A 22,117-nucleotide genomic window follows, 5' to 3' on the forward strand; every position below is an offset into this window, starting at 1 on the left:
AACAGATCACAAGTCTAAAAGGTTAGGAACCTCTACAGATAATACAGGAGGGGCTTTAGAGGAAAATGCATTGGGAAATGTAGGTCACTTCTCCTTTTACAATGTATTAATCTCACTGTTTAGCATCATTTATGTTCCATGGCTAACAGGCCTCTTTATGTGATCCGCTAGCATCTCCCAAACCACATCCACGAAAGCACCAAAAACCATAGAGAGCCACGACACCATTAACTAAACAGGTTATGGAGTCAACCATCAGCCAATTTCGAGGTTCCTGAGCCTCAGACCAAGATGGGACGTCAAGGTGCTCCATGCACTTATCTGGGGAGTCCCTTTTCTGCAAGGGTAAGGCAAATGACTGAGTCTTTGGTGGCATTCAACTTCTTGACCTTTGCGCCTTTAAGCGGCTTTGCTACTTCACCGCACTCTGATCAAAGTTAATAAGTGCTTCATATGTTAATGAAAATTGGTACTCCTCTTTGTGTTCCTACAGCTTTTTAATACCTATTATAGACTGAAACTTTTAATGGAGGTTTTAGGTCCCCCTGACAAGCCCATTTCAGAGAGTGACTACACAGATACAAGGCTAAGCTAAGACCAGAGAGTCACTGCTCAGTGGAGGAACCTTACACGGGAGACCTTATTCTCCGGGAAGCAGCAGAAGATAAAGGCCATGGGATGAGTGGCTGCTTTAAAACCCACGTTCAAGTCCGCACAGGGCTAATTACAGCACGCCATCACATTTGAGAGGGTTTAGTTAATCAAGGGGGCTCTCTTTTTCCTCCTATAGTCGAGGAATAACACACTTAAACCATTTAATGCCTCCAGGATTGCGTCCCGTTTAATTCACGGCAGTTTCACATAAGTGGGGTAAATTTAAGCCACTCTGACATTAGTTTTAAATAGATCTAATTGAGGAAGGGATCATGGGGGAAAATGGCTACACCTGATGATTGCGCACAACTTGCCACAAGGAAAAAAAAAAGAATGTGGATAGTACATCATTTAGGTCTTAGGAGGCAATGGGAGACTTAGCTTCTGTAAGCTTAGATAGCAAAGGAATAAAAAAAAAAAGAAATCTGACTAGTAAGGCTTGTGTATGACAAGGAACAGATTACTGCTTTCCCCAAAAAGTGGTATTTGACATTTGGGATTGCTATTTAGTGTTATTCATAAACATGTGAAGGAGATTTGAGGCCCAATTCCTCACACATCCAAAACAATGGAAATATCAAACGCTTCTGACAAGGTTCTTTGAAGATTTTCAGAAGTTGTACTTTCTTTTTTTGAGCTGTAGCCACCAGCGTGCACCGCACCATCTCTTTCATAGCTACTGGGTTATTACAAGACCATACATTCCACTTTGAAGTTTGTGTAAGGACACATTACGATGGAGACAAAGGGTAAGGCAAACGAAGCGTCGCTGGTAATTGCAATTTCCGAACAATTGCGCCGTTCAACTTTTCCCCGAGAACAAAAGGAAAACATTATTGATACGATTACCGGGGCATAGCCTACCTGAAACATGAAAGATTTATTTTCCTTTCAATAATGTAATCCCACGAGGCACATCAGTTTAGAAGTGTGAAGAAATAATTCTAAACAATTTTCCCTTTGAAAAGGAGAAAGAGGAGGCAGACATTCAAAGCATTGGTTCTTCATTAAAAAGTCAAATTTATGGCATCCGTGCGCCAGTAAGAGTGGGGACACCTGGGGTAGTGAAAGCCACGCGACCGGGGGGTAGGAAGGAGGTGGGGGGAGGGGGGAGGGGGTGGGGCGGGGGCCGTGGGGGGGGAGGGGGTGGGGGGTTGGGGAGGCGGGACAAGTCTGTCATCTTCACACTGTAACCTGGAGCAGACCACAAATTAGCTCCTGTGATGGCAAGGTGTGACCGAAATGAAACAAACATACAAAGAAGCAATCTAATTGAATTGGAGTTCAAAGAGGGCTCGGGCGCATTTGGCGATGCTAAGGCGCTTTATAGTGCTGGACCTCCGAGCAGTAGCAGGTGCTGCTGAGTGTTCACAGAGCTTTAGCGCCGGCTCAAAGGGAAGTGCTACGCTCTCCAGTGCATTGGTGTACCGTAGCACACCTTCACAGCACTATCACAGAGGGAGAGCCAGTGTTGCTGATGCCATCTCTCTCTCAGATCAAACCACTGCTCTTGGGTGGATTGCCGGGGATCAAATATCAGAATGGATAGTTTCAACTCAAAGCAGTGATGCGGGAGAAACTCGCACACGGATACAAGTTCTGCCAGGTTTGATTTGAACATGTTGAGGAATTTCAATAGAAGTCATTAGCAGGAGTTTAACTTATTTTTGATGCTTGGCACGAGGGGCGGCGTAACATATTGTCACATATTAGGTATTAAAAAGAGGATTCTTTTTTTTTTTTTGAATAAGTTAGTGATCCTCACCTTTGTTGCAGAAGTACTCCATGTCTTCACAGCCCATGTTCTCCGTCTCAAACTCAGGGGGAAAGTTCTCCTCCACCGAGAACTCGTCTTTGGCCAGGAGCTCGTTCTCCTCGGAGACGCATTCCTCCTCCTCTTCCTCCAGGCCATCCTCCAGAGGACCTGAGGGAACGCACACACAGACACATACATATACACACAAGGGAGATGTTCAGCAGTTTCATCACATCCTTCAGGCTCTCAAAAAAAAAGTCTTCCTCTGCTTTTGTTGCGATACCACAAATGCAGATGGAACTCAAAGCGCAGCAGCATATGTCTATACTCTCCATGTTCAGACATACATGACAGACAAAGATAAAGCCATGTCAATAAAGAAAATTATTTCACCATTATATTCTACAAAGGTGCTTTTATTGTAGTGATTGAAAAAGCCCTTTGAGACAGTGGCGCTTTCTGAAAAACAAGCTGACTTGCAGCCAAGGTGAGCATCGATGTTAATCCGCTACCTGCAAAACAAAACCTCACACAGACGGTGGAAAGGAAAAAAAAGTTCCTTTCCAGACTTTTCACACAGGCATCAGCATGGGAGGAGGAAAGAAAATACTTTTATTAATTTGTTAGCCTTATCACAGGGTACAATGTTGATTTTCCATTTACATTCCATGCCTCCGGGTAATACACCAGTGCAATCTTAAAGGAGACACTTTTCCGTGTGATTAATGTTTTCCCCCCTCTGTGCAATATTATTTCTTTAAATCTAAATGATTTCAGAGTTTCGCTTGTAGCTGTACATCTCTTTTGGTATTTGCATATTACCATTTTTGCTTCAATCAAGGACGTTGATGGAATTACTGTACTGCTACCTGAATTGTATTAGTTCTGAAAAAACATCTCATCCAGCATTCGAATGTTATTAAGATAATGTGCATCTTGCCAACCAAAAACCAATGTCTGCACATGAATTTACATAGCAAAAGAAGTGATGGAACACTTTTGAAATAGTACAAGAAACTTGCATCGTTTTCTTTAAAAAAAAATCTCGAGCTGTGTTTTAAGGAATAATCATATCAAAAGTGCTGCCATCGCTGCCTGCGAGATGCCGTCTCCGCTTCCGCCTGTCACACATGAGCTATGTTGCAGCCTCTTGTGCATCATTCTGGAGCTCAAACAGAGTGCACTGATATCCTCTCGACACCTTTCAATGTGTTTGTTCTATTGTAGCGGGAGTGAGCCCCTCAGCTTTAATAAAGCAATAATTTCAGTGCAGAAAGTGGGGCTCTCCTGTTTCTCTTTCTTCCCCGCACCGAGCCTCATAAAAGACCCCCCTGATGTCCACAAACTGCTTGCTCTTTTCATTAGTCTTATAAATTACTCCTTTGTAGAAGCCTACATCTGCAGGAGCCCCAGACATGAAAAGAATTAGCACACAGATCTCTAATAGACACTGCGGAGGCAGAGTGCTGCTTTTAAATTAGGATACAGTTTTATGATCTTATCTGATGCCTTCTGCTGATTCGCCGAGGAGTGAAGTGAGGCGTGAAGTGACTCGATGAGTCTACCATCGCTTAAGATGATACCGAGAGATAAATATCGCAGTATCAAGGGGAGATTGTATGACTGGCGTTAAAAGCTCCTGCCAAGGCAATTGAGGACAGTGTGAAAGAAAGCGGGGAAATACATTTCTATACACACACTCTGTACACATTCCATTACACAGCTGAATAAGAACTGTGTGTACAACTAAACGATTCTTCCTCTGTTGCCGGCAAATACAGCAGCACCATTGCACCGTAGAAAATAGACCTACAGTGTTGCGCGATAATAAGGGTAAAGGGAGATTAAAGATAAACTTCATGGTCAATAAGACACAAAGATTAGGGAGATAAGATGAGATAGAATTGAGGTTTAATAGACTCAGAATAAGGGCATCTCACTTCCCCACTCTAACAGATAGTAACTAAATGGAGCGTTTTCAAACTGATAAAGACACTGGAGGCCTTACTGAATATGGAAAAATGAAATACTCCACCCAGTCGCAGACATTAAAGGAGGGTCTGATGGCTACTTCTTGGGCACTGCGTAGATTACCAAAGTTTGCATTCTCACATGTTTAGTTTATTATACAGTATTCATTGCATGGAGAGACCTGAAATTATTTCAGAGACAGCATTGATAAGAATAATGACTTTCTAAACGACTAGCACCACACTCCTAACTCATTTTCTGATAGTGGCGTCCCTGCTATATTTAGTTGTGTACTGTTTAAAATCCTGTCACATTCGCTGTGTGACCCGCGCTTGTTGGTGCATTTCTATAGGGGTCTGCTGACGAATTGGGCCAGAGGAATGTCTGCTGCTTCACCCTCTTATCGAGCCTCCTCCCGAGTTCAGATGGCCAATGACACCGCGGAGAGGGAGCGTCCCCATCCCACGTCGCCAACAGAAAACAACACAGTCTGCTTTAAAATGCTGCACTCATTAAACCAGACACAAGAATGTGTAAATCTTGGAATGAAACACACAGAAGATACCCTGTTTAGGAAACTTATTTGGATATCTTTTGGGAATCTATGTGGTGCCTTTTACTATTTGCACCTGTCCTGTCCTTGTGACATAATCTACAAATCATTATTTTTCCACGTGGGTGTCTTAAACTGTTATACTCTTTACAAAAGTAAAAACACTATAAAATGGAAGCTTGTTTCAAATTTGTAATATGCATTTGAGCTTTCAAACGTCCTGTTACATTTCTAAAACCTTTAAAACCACATAAAAACACAGAAAAGCCAATCAACAAAAGACAGAGTCTAATTTACACAGCTGGAATGCCATTTAATTCATGATCTATATCATTTTAAGTTGAATATCTCAGGGCTTTTTAACATCAGGAGATGTTACTTTGCACTCTCAGAACTTGTGATGGCTTTTTTGCTGATCAAATATGACTTTTCTCTGATTTTTTTTTTCTTTATCAAATTAGAGAGAGCCTGCCCTCAAACACTGTGTAGATAAAAGACCATTGCAAGTGATTCAGAGAGCCACCTCTAGGGCTCTCTGAATATGACAAATCACAATATTTTGCCCAAATAACTCAATATTAATACTTCCACAATATTGTAAGGTTGAATTTTGGTGCTTCACAAAATATTTACACAATGACATTTTAGATAAATAATGACCAGTAATGAGGATATAGTGACTACACAGGAAAAGCCAAACACGCGAACAGCTAGAACTGTCTGGTAAGTTTAGAAAATTACATCACTTTACTGTAACGCAGCCTTTAAAAGCAGGAGAAAACCAACACTTGTGATATTACAATAACAAAAATCTAAGACAATATCCAATCTTCTACCACAATATATACATAATATCAATACATTGCCAAGCCCCAGCCATCTCAGAGATTCACTGGTGTTCAAAGAATCGCTTGTGTCGAACTGAATATTTTGCGATCTCCTATATATATATGCCCTCAAAAAGACAAACTCATCTCTGTCTTAGTTTTCTTTTTTTTTTGTAAAATAGTCAAGAGCAATCTATAACAAAATTACACATGGGCCTGTCTGACTATCTTATGCCACTGTAAGACTCATTTTAAGGGGTCACAAATCAAAAAGGTTGGGAACCACTTCAATGAATAAATAATCATGAAAAATAATCATTAGATTAATAAAGAGAATAATTATTAGTCGCAGTCCTACAGTCTCTTCCAGTAAGTCTGACAGCTGTTCAGGTCAGACTTTCAAGTGCTAATTTATGAGCTTCACTGTCTCGAGAAAAGCTTGGTTTGCTGAAATCATCCTGACACAAAGAATCATATCTGCTCAATTTTAAGAGGATGTTTTAGGAAACTGCCCCCTGTCTGAACTTCCTCTCAATCAGGGTCAATGTCCAGGTATCCCTGCAACACCCCCCCACAGCCCCGTCATCCACACCCTCCACCCTGAACTGTATCATCTACATTCATCAGACTCTTCCTCTGCCGACTGGAGAGAGAAATCTCAGCCCTGTTCAAACAGTCATGCAGCAGGAGCAGCAGGCAGGAGCAGCCAATGCTAATAGAGACATTGGTAGCTGAATGCAGGCTTGATCACAGTGGCTCTTTTGTTCATGGCATGGCCTCTGTCTGATAGGGATCGGCCATGCGGAGTGGAGCTCCGGAGAGGGATATGGTAATGCCCCCGCTGAGTCTATAAAATGGGGTGATACTCTGAGACCATATGATGGACAGAGGATTAATGAGTCACAGAGGAAGGGGAGCAAGGGAAGAGAGGAGTGTGGACAGAGGTGGTGGAATGAGCATATCTTTCAGGAAAACACTCTGTACACGAGTCTGTGCCTCAGTGGACTAAAACAGAAAATGGAAAAAACACACAGATATGCCAACCTTTCCTCGGAAACTCACACTTAAAAAAAAGAGCTCTAAACAAGTATGTGTGTATGTGCAAAAGTGTACGAGCTAATTTCATGGCGTGCTTTTTCAGCCGTCCGCAATGTGGGGAGCTTGTGGCCGGGCTGTGATAGCGATACCTCACATTATCAGCAGGCTCCACAGTGTGATGTGTGGATCACAAACCCAGCCTCCTCTATAGCTCCCTAATTAGAGGTGAGGTAATTGAATCTGACAGAACAAAGCGGCAGATCTCTATAAGCATGGAAATCATTTTTGCTCCCACCTATACAGTTTTTCATCCAAAAGGTCCATTGAAAATGTGTCCAAGCTGGCCTGGGGATAAAACGTAGCACCTGAGACTAAACATGAATGCATAATGCAGCCCCTAAAATCCAACAGGGCCACACGGCTCAACCTCTGCCAACTCCGCTCCCAGTGACTGGTCTTTTGTGCCAACACTGATACTGGGCCCTTCCTCACTTCCAGGTGAACACACACATACTCTGCACGACTGTTCAAACTTCTGCGTGGGAGGATGCATAGGCTTTGTCTCAAGTTGCAAGTTGCTGTAAGCCAGGGAGGCTTATGCCCCTTTTCAAAACAAAATTAGTGTGTTTATGCAGGGTTTTTAAACACGGGTACACCCACCTAAAATAGGCTATAAACTCTTTTCCCAGTAGATCACAGCTGAGTACAAGGCTCTGCAACAGATGAGCATGGCTTTCTGCTTTTTTTAATACTGGTGTAACACTTTTGACGTCATGGGCAGGCCCGAAAACAGGTTAGTGCTGAATGGTAGAAAGTAGCATGGAGGCCAGTGACAGCTTTACAGTGGTTATTTCTCTTTATATACATCTTACTTATTCAGTCTCTACTTTAAACTCGGTGCAGACTAATTTAGATTGTTTATTGAGTTATGCTTGAGTGGAGACAGACAGTGTTTTGTGGTGACGCACCATTGCATCTTGCCTGTTAAACATGGGTAAACCTGCTTAAAATAGGCTGTGGACTCCTCCATTGTCATTAGACCAGAGCTGTGTACACAACTCTGCAGGAGATGAGTATGCCTTTCAATATGTCTGTTTTTGTGTGTGTGTGTCATGTTCAATGTCACAGATAGTCCAGAAAACAGGTTAGTGGTAAACAGTAGAAAGCAGCACGGAGGACAGTGAAAAGGGTGGTTATTTCTTTTTATATACCAGACAAGTATGCCTTTCTGCATGTGTGTGTGGGTTTTTTTCTTTTCTTTTTATTGTGTCTCGTTCGACATCACAGACAGAGCAGAAAACAGAATAGTGGTACACAGTTACTCCATGTAATGTATCTCTTACTTATTCAGTCTCTCTTTCAAACTCAGAGCAGACTAATTTGGACCTTTTACTGAGCACCACTTGGGCGGAGTTGGACAGTATTTTACGTCAATGCATCTTAACGGTTAAGGCATTAAAATTGGCATGTTTACTAAGGTGTTCAGAGCTGGAGCCAATAAATACCCGTGACTACTGCAGAGTCATTGGACTTGGGTGTGAATGCCAATTATAATATTTTTCTTAAACTTAAAAAGCCAGATGCTAGTGAGTGTTAGCAGCTTTTTTGTGGAGTGAAAAAGGGGCTTCAGATACACATTAATATGTTTACCTTCACAGCTGGAGAAAAACACTCGCTCTCTTACAGCAAAGTGTGAAAAATAGAAAAAACTATTTGGTCTCATCTTGAACGAAGCATTGGGAAGGCTGATGGAGAAGAGAGAAAGAGAAGGGGGAGAAAGTGGAGAGAGGCAAGGAGAGACTGGGGGCCATACTCTCTCCTCAGCTCTAATGACCTTTGGGAAGCAGAGGGCTCCCACAGCCTTGGAGGAGACTTAGTGTATATGTTACAGGGCTCAAGCCTCTAATTTAATCCTTGATCACTGTAATGAAATAGATACCATTTGCGCAACTCTTAATAGCTTAATATGCTACAGGAACCCTCAAAGGAATTTTTCATTTCTAACATCTTTTTTCATACTGCGTAAATGCTACTGAAAAAAAAAGCCTTTTTCCAAGTTGTACACTGTGATCAAACTAAATGTGGAGCTAATGCTGTAACACAAGTCAAAAGTAAATTACCATTTGTATATTGTCTGTGAATGGCTGTGTGTGTGTGTGTGTGTGTGTGTGTGTGTGTGTGTGTGTGTGCACGCGTGCACACACGAGCGTGAGTGCTGGGAGGAGCGCGGAGCAGCTTCAGTGGATGTGTTCTCAGAGCTGCAGTCTGTGACCAAGAATAAGCGATGGTATTGTTTAACTTGATTTTCCGGTTGCTAAGCAATGTAATTCTCGTGATTAGAAATGGCTGCCTTCCTAAATTCGGGCACTTACAATCAACAGTCAACAAACTGCTTGAAAACTCAGCAGCAACGCTTGTCTGGAAATTGCGGTGAAAAGGAGGGAGGGGTGGGATGATCAGGGAGAAGGTGGGGGGGGTGCATGAATAAATGTTGTCACATTGCTGTAAAACACACACATGTGAACGTACACTCTTCTGTGAGTGCTAGAGATGACAAGGCAATCTGATGACATCATGCATTCAGATGGGCCACTAAGTTTACATTACTGTACTTCTGCGCTTCAGGCAGCGAGACCGAGACACACCCATCGGCTGGGAAAAAGATTTGCTGTCAATATCACTGTCTCTGTGTGAGACCCAGATGCAGAATAATGTTATCCCTCCAAGACAGAGATTATTTTTGTTCACAAATACTGTTAACATAATTCTGGTCGAGTATCTTATTCCAATCAGACACAACGTTGGATCCCAGCATGTTTGCGGAGTTGCTAAGTTCTGTGTTGTTGCGCCCAGTGTTTCTGTCTGGACTGTTGAAGGGGAATAACACGCTCTTACTTCTTTATCCAATGAATTTGAATTGGAATGGCATGAAAACATGCTGGCATTTGACTATGCCATTAAAATGCTGGAGGCACCTCTGAGCGTGCCCGAGGGCTTCAGCAGATGCCAGCCAGTTTCTCTGTGGAGTTAGCTGGGTCCTGCTTCACTCTACTGCCTCTACTTGCCTCTCTAGAGTTTACAGAGACACACACACACACACACACACACACACACACACACACACACACACACACACACACGTACGCACATACACATACACATCCAAGTGGACACTGGTACAACGTTTGGTCCATAGAAGTCACAAAGCTTGTCTTCCAAGTAATATGGGCTTAGCTAATGCCTCCTTTGCAGGGTAACATTTGCTTTGCAGGGGGCAACGGACAGATTAAAATGCTGTAAAAATGGGCAGTCTGCTGTATTTAAGCATCCTCGACTCCTTCCTGTTCCACACTCCTGTGGCTGGATGATTTATTAGTGTCATTCTGTTACTTATAAGGAAATAAAAGTTAACCATGTGCCTGTACACCGGATGTGACAGCTGAAACAAAGCAGGTAAAATATGTGTGGTCTTAATTACTGGTTTATAAGCGAGCTTTTCACTAGAACGTTCACTTTTAATGAAGCCATTGAGTGAGGCTCCTCCAGGGAGCTATCATGGTTAAGTGGGGGCATCCATCTTCAGCCATTGGCTCGTCTGCAGACGAGTGGAGGCTCTGTCTACAGCACGCTCACCTCATATTGGCTCACTTTATCTCCACTAAGTAAAGTCTGTTGGAAGGTGCTAAAAGTGGCAAGAAAAGACTTTTCTCCAGCAGCTCTGATGAGGACGAGAGAGTTTTCATCCTGTAGCAGCACCAGGCGCTCCAAGTGCTTAATAAGATACTGCTGTTTAACCTGAAAAGCATCCTATTCGTAACAATCGGTGGCCTGCAAGTCTGTGGCGGTTGGAATAGCAATATTGTGAACGCAGCCTCTGCAACAATTAGCTTTTAGTCAAGCGTCATTTCAAAGAATTTAATGGGGAGCCTTCAGAAAAAAGAAAAGTGATTACTGTATCAAATAATGTAGATAAAACAATATTTTCCCATCAAGGAATTTCTATGAAATGGATATATCTAAGATGTCAATTTCATTCCAGTATTATGAAGGATGGGGGGTTCCTTTTGCAATAAATTCTTCATTAATTCAATTCTAATTTTCCTCTGGTTCCTATTTCTACTATTGATAGTTCCACTTCTTAATACCTCGGATAAGGGGGGAGAAAATCATTGCAATAACTCAGTGGAGACTGTGAGCAGCAGATAGGATCTAAATATTACCAATGCCAAAAGAAGTGTGAAGTCTGATGAACATTTCAAAAGAACAATTCTTTATGGATCAGCTAAATCTTTTCCACTTTTTAATTAAAAGTAAAGAAAATAGAAGTTAATTATCCTGTAAAGATTAGCTGGTGGGCATCTTTCTGTAAATTAGTTCTAATTAAAAGGAAATTGTCAAATGACATTCAAAGCACTGTCCTTTAAAACACAGACCGAGATGGGCTTTTTTTCCTCCTCCCCCCCGCCCCCCCTCAGCCTCCCTCCTAATTCTTGATCTGGCCATGTGAAGCTTCTTGCTGGAAGATTAGGATTCTGCCAGTGCTTCAGACAGCGCACACACACACACGCACACACACACACACGCACACAGAGCTCCCTGGATAGCGGGCCTCTAGCACACTGTAAATACTGCTGCATCAATGGGGAGGCAGTGGCTGCTGGAGATAAATACTCCTTATTGATAAATGATTGCACTGATTAGCTGCTTAGAATCAGGCCGTTGGATCAGATCTAATATTGGCTTTTTATGAGATATCGGATATTGGTGATGTGCTCCAGTCCAGTGCAAGAATCTCAAGAAAACTTGCAATTTTATTATTAATTTAACTGTTTTTTTAACTGAAAAAAAAAGATAAAAGTTTCACATACTATTGATTATAGAAGACAGCTTGTGACATAAAAAGCAGAATACTCTAAAAAGCCTTCATAGATAGTATAGAATTTCTTGAAAAAGTCAGAAATCTTAAAATCTGTGACACACAATAGTCATAGAAAAAAAAATACTAGAGAAGCGCAGGATTTCAGCTATTTCAGAAGAAGCCTAATATCAGTTCGAAAATATATTTCAGCACAGCTGATGATTTATCTAACATAGTATTTGAATATTCCATTCATTATTCGAGTAATCACATAAAAAATACTTTTGCTTTGTTAAGGAACAAGGGTAAATATACAAAAGATAAACAGAGCAAGAGTCTTAAATGAAAAGCTAACTGGTTTCCATTTTTAAGACAAAAAAAAGATCAACATTTTTACAGCCTAACCCTTCCAGATACACGACATGACTTTTCTTGTGCTGCGTTCAGAACCAAACAAATTGGATGAATTTCTTTTGGAAAAATGTGGGGGGGGGGGGGGGGGGGGGGGGGGGGGGGGGGGGGGGGGGGGGGGGGGGGGGGGGGGGGGGGGGGCAAGTAACTTGGCAAGAAGTGTTCCCGAAATTAGACAACTGGTTTTAAGAAAGCTAAAGGAAATGTCCATAAAGCTATATTTATAATTATTTAAATTATATACTTAAAAATACTGTTGGGTTATTATTTTTAAGCAAATTTTTTGTTTTTACCTTTTTCTTAGTTTTTATTTATTTGTTTGTATATTTCTTTATTTATGCTAACTTTTAGACATATTTCTTGTACTTTTACCTCTTTTTAGTTGTTAAATTTTGGGCCATTTCTTCCGGAATTGCCTATTGCTATCTTCCCATGTTTTTGTAAGAAATCAAGCCAGTTTGTACAGGTTTGAAAGGGTGAAGTTGAAGTGCTTCTTACAGCACATATTTGGCTTTTTGGGGGGATATTTTATGTATCACTGAAAGGAAAGTACTGTTGATGTAGCCTATGTATGACTATCGTAGTAATAACATGAATGAAGTTTTTCACAGCTTGAATGGAGAATTTTATTTTTGTGGTTATATGAGTCAGTTTTGGTTTTGGTCATGAAAACAAAGAGGGGAAAAACAGCTGCAGTCAATACACGAAAGCCAACCGCCGTCACATTTTTTTTACGTTCATAAAGATTTTTGACACAGGGCAATGTAGTCAGTTAGTGCTGGTGAACAGGGTTTGGCTTCCCTCGGTGCTACACCTCCCCGTTCAGCTGAACTTTGCCGGTGGATGTGCGAGGAGCATCCACCGTCATTTGCAGCCCGGAGGAGGCTAACATTAATGCTAACCCTAATGCTAGCGTTAATATTAGCCTACCTTGTGTCGAATCCGCTCTGAACTGTATGTTTGCTGAAGTCTTGACGTCGTGTTATTGTGGTAAACTACTTCGGTTAGACAACAGACACACTGTACAATGTTCACTTTTGTTTTCAGACTGAAATTATCACAAACAGACACTTTCTGTCTTTTCTCTCTTCTCTTCGCTGCTCTAAACGTCTCGTGCCCACTTCAGGGCCAACATATGCCACAGGGTGAGGGCATTGTGCCGCAGTAATAATCATCCGTGTGAAACAGAGTGCGCTATACATAGATGCGCAGATTGAAGCATAGATGCTGATAATCAATTTATTCGAGTGTCTAGAAGAATCGTTTCAGCCTTATTTTAGGTCTGCAGCTAATAACTGTGCTATTTTCATCATTGACCAATGTAACGAAATAATTTCAACCTTCATCTTTCCTAAATCAGGGGAAAAAACAAAAGATAGCTGATTTGCTACAGGGGACTGTACTTTATTTATCAAAGGAGGTGAGTGTGACTTGATTTATTTTAAATTTTTTATCTTAACCCTCGCCAAAGATACATATACGCCTAGGCTATTTCTCCTTAAGTCTCCCTAAATATCTGGGGGAAATGCGTTACCCTCCCTCTTCAATAAATAACCATGTCTTTTTAAATGAGACACGTCAATTACAATGATTTTGATTGCATAAAATCTGACAGAAATTTGTTTTTACAGGTTCTGGCCATGATAAATTTGATGATTTTTACAGAAAACATAGCATTCAAATCAGCCAGTGGGATTTGTGGTTCAGAGCGTATTTAAAATCAATACAAAATGCAACCATTTAAAGTTGCATGTCGCTCCCCTAAGCCAAACACACTGGAAAGTCCCTCTCCAGTGCTTAAAAATTATTTGACATGCCTAACGCGTTCTGCACCCCCCCACCCCACCCCCTCCTCTCATAAGTAACAGTCCCTAACAACAGGTTACAAATCCTCATATTTAATAAACTGGAACCAAACAATGTTTAATGCTATTGCTTGAGAAATCACTCACTACTTTCACCAAATATTAAAATAGATACATTCATTTTCTGTTGATCAACTCATCAATTAACTCTTTGAAACCTGAAATGACATCACTTATCTTGTACTGCTTTCGGATGCCTTACACAAGCATTTAAACCTTTGAACTATTAGCAAATTGGTGATATATTTTAAAAACATGGGGGGAAAGGCAATGAGCAACTTGGCAAGAAGTGGTCGACAAATTGCAAAAAAAAAATAGAGTTGATTGAGAAAGTTATTTAGAAAAAAGTAAAGGATAAATGTCAGGGGAAAAAAGACAAAAGCTTGGGGAAAAATTATATTTATAATTATAATAATTACATATTTAAAATTATGTTACAGAATTATCATCTTTAAGCAAATTTCCCATGCCATTTCCCTGTTTATTTGCTTGTTTTCTATTATTGTAACTAATTTTTTACATTTCTTAATGTACTTTTCACTTATTTCTTGCTTCTTTTTGGGTCACGTTTTTTTATTACTTATATCCTTGCCCATGTTTTTTGAAAGAAATCAAGACACTTTGCACAGGTTTTAGAGGGTGAATCAACTGATCACTTAATCTCTTATATCATTATCAGCTGTAATATAAAGTCAAAGCCTTCCTTACATGATACTTTTGTGCTGCCACCAAAACAAAAGAAACACAGGCGTACTGTATGAACAAACACAGCACTTAAGCAAACCTCCGCTATCATCACTTCACAAATAAATGATGAATCAGACTGCCTTCTTCTGTGTGTACTGTTGCTTTCATCTGATTTCATGTGGATTTCATCATTCATTGTCTCGCTCGGCTGTTGCTTCCCATACGCTCGCATTGTATCAAACCAGATTCCTGCAGTATAGTCGGACAGAAGCAAGCAGGAAAAACAGTGCTGAAGCCCCTCCATCTGCTCTGGCTAATGATGATGCTCTCCCTGGCCTGGAGCAGAACTGTGTGAGGGAGATTTACACCCATAATACCCCTGGGGGCTCTGGAGCTCTGCACGGCGCTCCAAAACACCGTCACTCCATCACTTTCTATATGATAGCTGGCAGAGCAGGTAACAATGGACCAGCAACAATGTCTTTTTGTGTTACTGACAAGTGCCTTATTTGGTTGACATAACCTGCCTCGGTGTCTGAGGAGTGGCACTAAGCACACAGGAAAATGGATGACAGCTACACCATTGAGACATTGTGCAGTTGTAACAATCATACCAGACTATGTGTTTTTTTATTTCTTTTTAAAAAGAGCCCAAGCAGTATGTGTGATAGGAGGCGAGCGAGGGAACAGCGGTGACTGAGGGAGAGGTGGTTGTCTTTGCAATACACTAATTGGAATGATGGCAGGAGGGAAAATCAGGCATCACAGTGAGCTAAACTGAACAGAGCTGCCTTTTTCCATTTACACAATTATAAAGGTTTATAAGTCGTAATTGCCCTTCAATTTGGGAGCTTTAGACCCACTATAAAGCTCTGTGTGGGACTCGCCTTGACATCTATCTCCTAAAACAAGTGAGTTAAATGGTGAGAGGCAGAAAGGAAGACTACGTGCATGTGTGTGTGTGTGTGTGTGTGTGTGTGTGTCAGAGTGAGAGGGGACTCATGCAGGGGGAGATGTAGAGAGCTCCACTCCTCAGGGATTGAGTGTTCACACACAGTAAATGGAAGTGGCACAGCTCTGACCTTTGAGCCGCAGCATACGAGTAAAGTGAAGGCGCTGTCAAAATATTGCTTCAGAAATGACAATCCACCTCGCCAGTCCCAAGTCTTGACATGGCAGGCAAGTGGAGAGCCGTAACCTGCTGATCCCGACATTACAAATGAGGGGATTATCATGACAACAAACCGCAGCCCGACACACTGCATACCCTAAAGATATTCTGGCAATGCCCCTTATTATCAGCAATGTCCCACACAGATAGCGCGGCGATGACTCTTAGAGCGGGCGCCAAAAAAATAAGGAAATAGTGTGTCAGAATTCAGCATCAATTTTCAAATCAGGGCTTTGCAAAACTTTCCTGTTATGATATTACCGTTTCTGAACTTGGGATTTGGCAGCTTCCCGTCTTCATTTACACCCATGTAATACTCAAGTCCACAGAGAATAACTCAATCGTAAAGAATACCAAAAAATCACAAGCAAATTACTAGTGCTCTGAGAGGAAGCTTGGGAGGAACAAAGACGAGCTGCCATAATTATATCTTGGCGTGTATAGCATGTCAATGGGCCACCTTCATTCTGGAGGGCATTCCCCCGGGCCCCTCAGGCATCAAAATGATGTCCAAATTATTTTGTGCTCTATTGCAGCATGGCGCCATTATCATATTTACTGGTGGTGCATTATGACAACATTGATGTTTACACCTGTCTCTGTGAGAAGGCAAGGTTTACACTCTGTAATTTAGCAAATGTACAGTATGCATATGAGCTTGTTGGCAGGGATTTAAATTAGGTCAGAAATGGAATACATCAATAGCAACCCATATGTGCATCTTTCTTTTTCTTTTTTCCTCTCTCCCTCCCCTCCCCTCCCCAGCCTTCTTTGCTCAGAAGCTTGGCGATGAAGCAGCTTGACGACTGCAGAAGTGTGATATGTGCAAATCACATTTGCAGATGAGCTTGAAACTCCCTTTTAATATTCAGATATCAGACATCCTGCACTGAGAAGCCCGCTAAGACGCGATTCGGGGGGAAAAAAGCAAGATCCGCGTCATTAAGGGAATCGTTAGAGGCTTGGTTTACATTTTACATATTTCACAAAAATGTACAACCAAGTAAAAACATCGCCAGTTATCTGTGATAACAATGCAAATTTTTGTCAGAGAGCGCATGAAGATTCTGTCAAAATCCAAAGTCGCTCAGGTCTTTCTTTTCTTTTTTTTTCTCTCTGGCTTAACACCCTCAGCTTATTGGCGCTTTGATTTCTTTCATATTTTTTCCCTGAGAAGTCACACAGGCTTGTGGAGTCAAAGACGGTGAAAGGTATGTTTGCCACGAGGCACGGGAACACGTGTCCCCATAGCCTGCCAATAGCTCATCAAACACACAGGCCTGTGGATGGACGCAAGCCCGGCTGGCGTCTAGGACGTCTAAACAGCATCCGCTCTGCCACACAAACCATCACTGACTCCTGTTTGCTTGCTTCAGTCAGAGCCACAAAGAACAGCCCCTGCTTCCTGACCGTTTTCTGCACATAAATGCACCACAAGGTCTTTTCTCTATATACCTGCTCCTATGTGATGTACAGTAGCGCCCTGACAATTGCTGCTTTACAGCCTCAACTTTTTCATTGGATGACAGAACGTAGCCTCTGCAATTTCCCCCTACCTCCTTCATTTCCTCGTGTCTTAGCCCCTGCGCCAAATTTGTCTCTGTGCCATTTTAATTACAGCCAAGGCAATCTTTATGGTGGTATTCTGCGAGAACACCAATCTGCAAAAAAGGTGATAAGTAGAACCGCCACCCAGCTTTGGTATCAGTAATAAACAGACACTTAATTGAATAATTTGACCTAAGAGGCTGATCCTGGGAAGTAGCATGTTGGAAAAAAAATTATTTTGAATATTGAAGACAGTTCAGTGTTTTGCATGACGCCTGCAGAACACACAGCGGATTTGGCTGGTTGCCCGCCAACTCGCCAATGTGGGCCATGGCGAGTCTTTACGGAACTGATAAGTGAGCCTTTGGTATCCTGGAAGCACTCAGATGTGTGTGTGTGTGTGTGTGTGTGTGTGTGTGTGTTTTTAGGGGGTGGCGGTGGGGGTGGGGGGACAACACATGTATGCACGAGCCTGTGTGCAGGCGTGTGTGTGCATGTGTCCGATATGTACAAGGAGGAGGGGGAGGGCGAGGAGTGTGAAGTGTGCCCACTTGAGGTCCATCTCCAGCTAGCAGCCACATGGGCACATCCCCCCCTGCGTCCCCCTGCCCCAAACACACACAGAATCACACACACACACACACATACACACAGCAGCAGCAGCTTTCCACAGAGCCTTAGAGACAATGACTCGCGGCCCCTTCCTGTTTAAGGATAGCTGTCAGAGGATGATGGCTCCGATTCAACACTGCAGCAGGTTTGCACAGAGCTCCCTGATAAAACGGAAAAAAGCAAAAAGCCTCCACTCTCTCTCCTCTCCCTCTCTGTGTCTCCGTCTCGCTCTCTCCATCACTCTCCCTCTCCCTCCACAGTTCAACACTGATTTGACTGCTAGCATAATTTTGCAGAGGGAGACTATTTGCAGATGCAGCAGAGTTATCAATCCGAACAGACACACAATCCGGGTCCAATGTCACTTCTCCTCATTATGTTAATGGTTAATACATGCAAATGAAAACATTCCGGCAATTTGATTTCTTTGAAGATAGTTTGCATATTGTCTTAGCCATAATGATGGTACACTTTCTCCCCAGCTTCGATTTATGCAAGGCTAGTTAGTTCATTTTTATCAGCTCTGAGTTCATTTCTAGGGCTACTGGAATGTGTTTTCCCCTTCCCCTCACTATTTAACTAATTAGGATTCAGGTACCATAAGCAGATTTTTCACGCTATTGGTGTTTTTCTTAATTAAGAAACAAATGAATTCTCCCCAGCAAAATAGATGGAACAACGGGATAGGGTGCCAGGGGCCAGATGCGGCGCTTCTTAATTAGAAGTCACTCCATTGTCTGAGGTTTTTTAATGAAGCTCCAATCTAAATGGATATCAAAAAAGCTTCTAGTGAAGAAGAAAAAAAAACACACACACACACACACACACCGGCCATTTAAAATAATAAGGAAATAAAGATAATGAAAGACAAAAGATATGTACTGGCAGCCCCGGCTCACACCTCCAGTTCAGTGCATGCGGTGCTCTCGTCACCTCTGGATCAGCCCTATTAAAACAGCTCGATCCCTCGCCTGGCCCCTGCCTGCCTGCAGCCATGTCTAATGTTCTGCCAAGCCAATAGTGAAACACTCTTTTCAACTTCTCATCAAAGGTGCAAGTTTCATTACCCCGTGGATGGTTATCAAGTAACTATTACTGAAAACTGTTGCAGCTGTCAACTTCCTGTCTTGGTTTGCGGAGGCTAGCGGAATCCATGCTTATCATATCATTTGTGATAGGCTGATGTTGTGTGCAGGGGAAAATTTTCCAATTAGCTGGAACAAATTGTCAACTCAACACAATATTGGAAGATAGAAATGGTGGTGTACAATTATGAGCACCTGGGCTTTATATATGGTGTACAACTAAAGAAACAGTGCAGATGGGACAAAAGAAAACTTTTTGTTTTGAAGTTAATTTGCAGGGTTTTTTCTTTCCCTGTGAAGCCCAATCATCTCGGTCAGCCTCGCCGATGCTGCTGTGCCGGTGACTGAAGGCGATAACATCGGGACTGTTTTTTGACTGAAATAAAACCCGTAGCATGCCCATATGTGCTGCCAACCCCATCAGTTCTTCTTCAGACGGCATGGCTTAGGAGCTCCCAGAGGATGGGCCAGTGCCCACTGATACAGGCCCAGCAACCGTCTTGTCCAGGCCAAGTATCCCCGCGCCCAGGGGCTGTGCCATCAATGCCATGACTTGTGCCAGACTGGATCCCACCCAGCAATCCATTTCAAAGGCTTTTTTTTTTATGGATCAGGTATGCAGTGTGATTTTCCTTTCCCTTTGTAATGTGCCGTGTCAAAGGCGAGCTAGGCTGACTTTAAAGTCATAAACTAGTTTTTTCCGCCTTTCATTTGGGAAGGAGACATAATTGATTTCTGACTTTCCAAATGTCAAGTTGGAAGAGATGAGAAAAAAAGAGCAATGTCCTAAAAATCAATCGGCAATATGGACACGTTGATTTGGATTGTATTTAGCGTTTGGGGCTTTTATTTATAAGTTGTTAATCATCTAAATTATTCCCCGGGGAATTTGACTTTTATGCAGTGTACCTTATTGAACAATGTAACAGCTTAATACAGTGTCTAAATCTGCCAGAAAACATGAAAAGATCATCACTCCATCGTTTATTCATGCGGAATATTTGAGTGAAATACAATTTCCTGATTAATTTCTCTGGGTTCATGGAGTGAAAACTGATTTTTTTTTTAAGAAGTAACTTTCTTAATAAAAAGTCACATTTTTTAAACACCTCTATTTATCCACAAATTACCATAATCCTCTGGATGTTCACTCGTGTGCTCTCTCTCGTTTAGAGCATTACTTGTTTATTTATATCTGTGAATGAGATTAGAGGGGAAGATTACTTAGCCCAGACACATGAATAGCGATCAAAGACTGGAGGATAATGTAAGTCTTTCCGTGATTGCTCAGCTCTTTTCAAATCTACCGGTGGAGTATTAGAACAATACAAGTGGCTGTGCTCCATATAGTGTGACAACAATAATACAAAATCCTCCGGGAGTGAACCGCATGTAAACACTCCAGATCAACACACTGTACACTGGCACAAAGTGTCCTCTAATGCAGCAAAAATTAGCTTTGATCCTGACGAGGGCACAGCAAAGTAGCAATCAGTTCAGTGGAATGACATCAATTGTCGGACATAAATGCGGTTTGAGGCTCGTCTGGGTTCTGTATCTGCACAAAGCAATGTGTTTTACAGCCCGCACTGTTTCTAGGAGCTCAACTGGGGAACATCAGCCACGAGTAAACAAGCAACATTATGTCCTTGTGATTATTCTAAACAAAAAATGTGAACACAAATATGACACTCTCATCCAGATGATTTATGAAGAATGCTATGACAGCTGAATTGTCTTTTATTCTGTCTGTCTGCGCTGCACACGTTTGGAGGAAGCACTGGTCCGGCCAATTATCGGTGGCAGGACAGAGAAACCTGTCACTCGGATATACATGACAAATGAAGAGGGACAGCGCAGCAAAACACCAACAAATGAATCTTAAAAATGCACACATGCATGCATAGCAACAAAAAAGGAAGAGCCAACGACATCAGGCTGCAGTTTTGACAAACAAACTTTGCAAGGAGAATTTATTTGTGGCTGCTAATGAAGGGACGGATCTTAGGACCAGTTGGCTAATTATTTATCCTGCTGGCTTTATGGCTCTCATTAATTTCCCCCCTCTCTCTCTTTACCTTCCATTGAAAGTCTGAAGTCAACCTGCATCTGGTGCTGATAACGCTGGGGTCTCAGCAGCCTCACAGCCTCCCCTCTAACCCACCCACACGCAACCCCACCAGAGAAAAGGAGCAGCTTTCATACACACCCACTGGATAATGCCATTAGAAATGGCACTCTGTGCCTCAAATCCACAAAGATGCACCACTAAACCAGGAAAACACACAGTACAGTATACTGGGAATATATCTGCATTCCTTAATTTCTCTATGGCAGGACTGTTGTATGTTACAAATGAACCGCCCTCACCACAAAACGGTGATATGGGTCCTCTGTGCAGGCAGCTTATAACAACCCACACTTGCTCTTACTGTCACACTTAGTGACGTAGTAGTAGTAATTATGACAAGAGCAAAGTAGGAAGTCAGGTGACACAGTGTGAAGAGCGACAAAGTCCAACTATCCTATCACTATTCTATGAAAACAGAACTTGCACGCTATACTTAACAAAGCTCATGCACATATTGTACTTAAGTTGCATCAGTTACATCAGCCAAACCATGTTTTGCTTTTTTTCTCTAAACTTCAAAAAATCAACACTGGCTTATTTTAGGTATGTACAGCACACATATTTTTTGCTTCCTCTGATTGGCTAATACTCACTGTAAGAAAGTCAGAGTACGCCAATCAGAGGCAGAGTAAGGCAGAAAAGGATAAAAGAACATGCGTACCATACTTAATTTAAGTCACATATGTAACATACTTAAGTTGTGCCAGAAATGTATCATGAGGTAACTTAAAAAAATTAATTGAATCCAAACCATGATATTTCTTCTGAACCTTAACATCAATTACGTGTTTAAAACAGCAACCACTAGTACATGTTCCTGTCGCTGGTACTCTTCAGTAGTCATATGCGTCATTTTGGGTGTCAAAAAAGAGAAGTAGTACAGGAGCAGAGGCATTAGAAGTAAACACTGAATATGTATTGGATCTTATATTTTTGGAGTATGGACTTAA

The 22,117-nt window shown here is 41.9% G+C and overlaps 1 protein-coding gene across 1 annotated transcript in view; it reads right to left on the bottom strand.

The window, feature by feature from the left end:
* zfpm2a (zinc finger protein, FOG family member 2a) overlaps positions 1–22,117 on the bottom strand; it is a 143,042-nt gene that overhangs the window by 103,107 nt on the left and 17,818 nt on the right. Inside the window, exon 2 of the mRNA XM_042490344.1 lies at positions 2,420–2,578. Within this exon, the coding sequence (XP_042346278.1) occupies positions 2,420–2,578 (159 nt within the window). The remainder of the gene's footprint in view (positions 1–2,419; positions 2,579–22,117) is intronic.

The sequence above is a fragment of the Plectropomus leopardus genome, chromosome 7, assembly GCF_008729295.1.
Source record: "Plectropomus leopardus isolate mb chromosome 7, YSFRI_Pleo_2.0, whole genome shotgun sequence".
NCBI classification, from domain to species: Eukaryota; Metazoa; Chordata; class Actinopteri; order Perciformes; family Serranidae; genus Plectropomus; species Plectropomus leopardus.